The sequence below is a fragment of the Sprattus sprattus genome (assembly GCF_963457725.1).
Source record: "Sprattus sprattus genome assembly, chromosome: 1".
Lineage (NCBI taxonomy): Eukaryota > Metazoa > Chordata > Actinopteri > Clupeiformes > Clupeidae > Sprattus > Sprattus sprattus.
Window position 1 is genome coordinate 8411939 of NC_137920.1, and position 6865 is coordinate 8418803.

Below are 6865 nucleotides of genomic sequence, written 5' to 3' on the forward strand. Positions count from 1 at the left end.
AGGCAGACACACACTCCGTATTTGACACTGTTCCAGGCCAACACACACACACACACCGTATTTGACGCTGTTCTAGGCCAACACACACACACACACCGTATTTGACGCTGTTCCAGGCCAACACACACACACACACACCGTATTTGACACTGTTCCAGGCCAACACACACACACACACCGTATTTGACGCTGTTCCAGGCCGACATCAGTTTTGTCTTCAGTCGGTCCACCTCGTCTGGTTCCCCCTCATTCCGGTTGCCGTCGGTAACATGCCCAAAGTTGCCCCCCTTCATCTCGGAGCTCTCGCCTCCCCCGACATACTGGGCCGAGCTGGGGGACACAGAGTTCATGACCCCTGACCCCTCAACTTTCACCCTTGACCCCTAAAGACTACTGAAGACAGTCATCCCTTTCAGCACCTATGTGATTAGAGAGAGAGAGAGAGAGAGAGAGAGAGAGAGAGAGAGCGAGAGATCGAGAGAAGGATAGAGAGGGGGAGAGAGAGAGATCGAGAGATCGAGAGAGAGAGAGGGAGAGAGGGAGAGAGGGAGAGAGAGAGAGCGAGAGATCGAGAGAAGGATAGAGAGGGGGAGAGAGAGAGATCGAGAGATCGAGAGATCGAGAGAGAGAGCGAGGGAGAGAGAGAGAGAGAGGGGGAAAGAGAGAGAGAGAGGGGGGGGGAATTAATGGAGAGAGGGAGAGAGAGAAGGAGAGAAAGAAGGAGAAAAAGAGAGAGAGGGGGGTGAATGAATATAGAGAGAGAGAAAGAAGGAGAGAGAGAAGGAGAGAGAGAGAGGGATGAATGTAGAGAGAGGGGGGGGGATGAATGAATGGAGAGAGAGAGAGAAAGAAGGAGAGAGAGAAGGAGAGAGGGGGGGTGAATGAATGGAGAGAAAGAGAAAGAAGGAGGGAGAGGAAGAAGGAGAGAGAGAAGGAGAGAGAGAGGGGGGTGAATAAGAGAGAGGGAGAGAAAGAAAGAGAGAGAAAGAAGGAGAGAGAGAGAAGGAGAGAGAGAGAAAGAAAGGAGAGAGAGAGCAAGAAGGAAACAAATGCATTACTTTTTTAACTAGAGCTTAAAACATTAAAACACATAGAACAACAAAAGAGTTTTTAAACAGATTTGATATGCCTCACACTTTAAAAAACCTCACCTCCTGTGTCACGCAACAGTGGAATATTCTCTCAAATCATTAACCAACTCCAGTGAGAGAGAGAGAAAGAGAGAGAGAGAGAGGGACAGAGAGAGACAGAGAGAGAAACAGAGAGAGGGAGAGAGAGACACAGACAGGGAGAGACAGAGAGGGAGAGTAGGTGTCAGTGGTGTCAGTGGTAGCTGGAGTGTCATTGGTAGCTGGGGTGTCAGTGGTAGCTGGGGTGTCAGTGGTAGCTGGGGTGTCAGTGGTAGCTGGGGTGTCAGTGGTAGCTGGGGTGTCATTGGTAGCTGGGGTGTCAGTGGTAGCTGGGGTGTCAGTGGTAGCTGGGGTGTCAGTGGTAGCTGTGGTGCCAGTGGTAGCTGGGGTGTCAGTGGTAGCTGGGGTGTCAGTGGTAGCTGGGGTGTCAGTGGTAGCTGTGGTAGCTGTGGTGTCAGTGGTAGCTGTGGTGTCAGTGGTAGCTGGGGTAGCTGTGGTGTCAGTGGTAGCTGTGGTGTCAGTGGTAGCTGGGGTGTCAGTGGTAGCTGGGGTGTCAGTGGTAGCTGGGGTGTCAGTGGTAGCTGTGGTGTCAGTGGTAGCTGTGGTGTCAGTGGTAGCTGGGGTGTCAGTGGTAGCTGGGGTGTCAGTGGTAGCTGTGGTGTCAGTGGTAGCTGTGGTGTCAGTGGTGTCAGTGGTGTCAGTGATGCCCATGTCAGTGGTAGCTGTGGTGTCAGTGGTAGCTGTGGTGTCAGTGGTGTCAGTGGTGTCAGTGATGCCCATGTCAGTGGTAGCTGGGGTGTCAGTGGTAGCTGGGGTGTCAGTGGTAGCTGGGGTGTCAGTGGTAGCTGGGGTGTCAGTGGTAGCTGGGGTGTCAGTGGAAGCTGGGGTGTCAGTGGAAGCTGGGGTGTCAGTGGTAGCTGGGGTGTCAGTGGTAGCTGGGGTGTCAGTGGTAGCTGGGGTGTCAGTGGAAGCTGGGGTGTCAGTGGTAGCTGGGGTGCACATGTAAGTGTTAGCTGCGGTGTTGTGTTAATCCACTGTACTGTTAGTGGAAATGTACTGCCTGCATCGGCAACATCATGTCACAAGACACAGGAGTACAGTCACTTCCTACACATACAGCAGTGATTTCTACAGAACTATTTCTCATTCAGGCTGACCACACCACACCACACACATACATGCATACACACACACACACAGATACATACAAAACACACACACACACACACACACACACACACCGACACACACACACCGACACACACTCACACACACACACACCGACACACACACAACGACACACACACACACACACACACACACACACACACACACACATAAACCCAGTAACTTCACTCGAGCACACTCACCAAACAGCCCAAACCAGGTGCAGATTGTCACGAGGTAACCGAAACGAGGTATTCGACAGAAACACTATTCTTAGCGGGGGAAAACACACACACACACACACACACACACACACACACACACACACACACACACACACACACACACACACACACACACACACACACACACACACACACACAGCTTCCTCCTTGTGGAGACATATTTACAGAAGAGGGGACGTTTCCCAAAAAAATCATGCTTTCTGAAATAACGAAAAGACAGACTTTTCTGTGTTACGCCAATGATGGCAGGCAAAAAGTGAAGTGGTCTACCAAACAGACGCAACAAACCATTCCTGCACAAGCTTTAGATATATGACTATCCTCGTGTGAGGGACCGGAGCATGTGACCCTTCTGTGTGTGTGTGTGTGTGTGTGTGTGTGTGTGTGTGTGTGTGTGTGTGTGTGTGTGTGTGTGTGTGTGTGTGTGTGTGTGAAAGGGCAAAGCAGGAACAGAGGCTTATTGAATCAAGGAGAATTATGGACCAATATAAATATACCCGGGCTTGCTTGTCTTAACAAAGAGAGTGCTTCTGAAAATCAATTTGCGTGATCATCATTACATTTGTCATAGACTACTACAACAATAGCTGGCTGTGGTTGGTAAATTGGTCGAAGTTGCAGATATCCTCTTCTATATAACCGACCACGACTTAACAGTCGTACCGTCTCAATCCAGACAGTAATTCGCTGACCGGTGGGTTAGTGAGTAAACTGATACCAACAACAGTGTATTTATATCGTGATTCAGTTTGGCATGCCCCCGTCTTAAATTGTAAAGACAGTTTTGACGCTCGTTTAAAAATCGGCACGATGTGCAACCGTTGCATTAAAAGACAAATAGACACTAGTATGTGTTTATTAAGGTATCGGCTTGATGTGGGTCATCGCACTGTACGTCAAATATGCAAAGTTACATATATTAGCGCCCTAAGTTAGCTACCCACCAAAACACGTATTTCTTGCTAGCTTCCAAGCTATCTTTATGATCGCATTGTACAAGACATTTAATTTTCAGTTATGTCGTTTTTACTTTGCAGCGAATCAGTCAATGTGTTTATGACTGGGAGATTACGAAGGTAAGAAGCTGCACAGCCTGTAAACAGGTTCCGTTGCAAGCTAGTGCCCTACGATAGCCATTTAGACTGACTCTATCGACCGCTAACCAGCTAGCTAATGGATGGTTTGTCCACAGCAAGCCTGGCAATCATTCCAATTTGGCAAACCAATGAATCACCTTACCTTGACATCTGTTGTGCCAGTTTCGTGCTGCCCCAGGAATAATGTCCACTTAGCTAAAAACGGTTAGCGTTGGAAGATCAAACTCAAGCCAGTAAGGCTGGTCGCTGTGTCGGGTGCTTGACCGAGGTAACTCAATCACTTACTAACTCCCTTTACTTGTGCCTTCGTTTTACTACCTGGGTTTATTAGCTTCGCGTTAGCTCTCAGTGAATCACCAGACTCTGTGACAAATGCTGTCAGCTTATGAAGCTATGATACGTGACATTTTAGTCAGTGACATATAGGTTTAGTCACAGTCCGATCGTCTGTACTCACTGTACACTACCGCCACTTCCTGTTGAGTTTATTCCTGTCACGTCTGGCCAGCCCATGCCCAACCGTGATTGGAGGATGGCTTCTTTCAGCGTCATCCAATTGGGCGATCTGTCAATCAGTTACAAAAACTTCATCATTTATTGGTGCACAAGCTTGCTAGGCAAAGACACTGTTATGTAAAGTATGACGTGAGGCGTGACACGCCTGTAAATAAATAAAAAAACAAATGGACTATCTCTCCTCTCTCTCCCCTTCTATCCTCTCTCTCCCTCTATCCTCCCCTCTCTCTCACTCCCCTTCTCCTCTTTCTGTCTCTCTTTTTCTCTCCCCGTCTCTCTCTCTCTCTCTCTCTTTCCAATTAAATTAAGTTTTACTGAGAATATTCATGAAACGTATAAAATATAAGTAATAATAATAGCAACAGCATTACAATAGATCGATATAACAAAGAATAGTATCAAGGAAAAACTACTCAAATTACGTTCAGTAAAAACAAGGATCACAGGAAAAAATATAAAGTCATAATAATAAAATAAAAAAGTGACAAACCCTTCAGTAAACAAAACTCATGTAAGGAACAGAATAAGAAAGGACAAAAACTAAAATAAATGTTAATGTTTTATTAACTGACAGTCAAGTGGTATTCACACTCACTAAGTCTGCTTAAGGTTTCTTCCTACCTAACAGGGAGTTTTTCCTTGCCCCTGTTGCCATTGTGCTTGCACGGAGGGGGTTCAGGCTCTGGGCTCTGTCAAGCGACTAGAGGCAATTGTATTGTTAAGGCGCTATATAAATAAAATTGAATTGAATTATGTGGCAGAGTGTTGTGTCGTGTAAAGTGTGTTTTCGATTGTATGATATGTAGTGTCAGACAGGGATACAAGTCATATATAATATACGGTGGATCATTTAATGTTTGTTAATGTCTTAGTTCGAAATAAATATTCAAAATCATCTCCGTTTGGAAGACACATATTTTCTTGGACCACAGAACACGCGTCAGCCATAGGCTCCATACGGAAAATGAAAAGAGTTTTATTGGAAAACCCTATATTTAGTCATATAGCAGGCCCAAAGAACACGGAAGCGTAACGGGGGTGTGGCTGGACGAACGGGGAGAGCCAGAGAGACAGCCATGAAACGCGCAAGGGGCGTCTTTTATAGGCCAAGGCCCGCCCACAAATGCGTCCCAATCGGACACCAGGTCACCTGTAGAGGGGGACAGATAGAAACAAGCGCACAGACGGGCACAATACGGCTCCCCACGTAACAGTGTAGCACAAATTAATATACTATATGATAATAGTATTTATTTTACACTAGGTCTCTATTGCTTGTAGCTTGACTGTTCATTCCCTTGAAAGTCGCTCTGGACAAAAGCGTCTGCTAAATGACTAAATATAAATGTTAAATGTGAATGTACATATCAAATTACAATAAACAAGCAACTTACTTTGAGAAGAGCAGATGTCGTGACCATATTCACTTAAATACATTTTTTTCTTCATCTTTAATTTCCATTGGCGAATACTTTTCTTCTTCCAGGGTCCTGGTGAGTGACGTGTACAACTACACACACAGTATACTTCCAGAGCATCCCAGTGCCAGCCTTAAAGATGTGAGTACATGAATATGACTTTGTGGTGTTTATATAATACTTCTTCTGTCTGACCTATAGTATATTCCTGGTTTCAAACCATCATAGGAGCTTTTGAAATGCAAACTAGCATGAAAATGATTATGTCAATGAGCACCGTTTACACGTGTGATGGAGCTCAGGTCGCTTTGGCCTACAGAAACTCCACAAAGTAATGAATGTATTCCAGTTTGAATGAATATAATCTGATTCTCTGTCAGTTCCCTGCCATTCAGGTCTCCCATACCCAAGACTGAGCCTTCAGATTGGAACTGTATGATTTCTGACTAATAAGCGTATAGATATTTTTTTTATTATGGCTCATAATTTCTGATCCTAGGATTTGAAAGGGGAATCATATAGATGGCACACCGGTACATGTGAAGATCTGAGGAAGTGAGTTCCTTTTTTAACTTAGTACATGTGTTGTCCCTTTCTGTTCAGGATAAATATGACTGGCATGTTTTTCTGTCAACAATACAACAGTTCCCTTGGAGTCTCTTCCACATTTGACATGAGAATATTTAACAGAAGAAATACAGAGTTCCCTATAATGAGGAATGGAGAGACATTTGTATTGTCTGTCAGCCCATTTAAGAGCCTTTTAGATGCTAAGGATGTGCCTCAATGCTTTTTATAGTGTTTTGTTTATTTATGAATTCATCAATGCTGTTGTTTTTAAATTATTCTGATTTTTTATTTTTTTTACTTAATGTTAAAAATATATTTTGTACTTAATTTCTGAGTTTTTTATTGTGTTTTGTTTATTTATTTTGTCTGTTTGTTATGGTTTGTTTATTTATTGTTCTTCTGTATTCTGTAGCCTCAGTCAGGACATTGCTGCAAAAGAGCCCTGTGCTCAGTCAATTCTCCCTGAATAAACAATGATAATGAAATTAATTAATTAATTTTACTCTCCCCCTCCACCCTCTCAGACACATCTTTGAGCTGCTGATAAGCATACAGCCTTCATACGAGGTGCTGTTTAGGCCATGAGTCTAGGAAGCTTGCACATACACTACTTTCTCTGTGGTAATAGCCTGCTTGTAGATTATCTATTATACAACCACACACACACCAAACTAAGGTTTCAATCTTTATCCCAACACACATTTCAAAACAGGAAGAAATGA

The 6865-nt window shown here is 44.5% G+C and overlaps 1 protein-coding gene across 1 annotated transcript in view; it reads right to left on the reverse strand.

Annotated features, from left to right (window-relative positions):
* The window catches only part of atg4da (autophagy related 4D, cysteine peptidase a), a 21052-nt gene extending 16970 nt beyond the window's left edge, over positions 1-4082 (reverse strand). The window contains exons 1-2 of the mRNA XM_080833638.1: positions 3782-4082; positions 179-419 (exon numbers count right to left, since the gene is read on the reverse strand). Of these exons, the coding sequence (XP_080689764.1) occupies positions 179-350 (172 nt within the window). The 5' untranslated portion in view covers positions 351-419; positions 3782-4082. The remainder of the gene's footprint in view (positions 1-178; positions 420-3781) is intronic.
* Positions 4083-6865: the final 2783 nt, after the last annotated feature.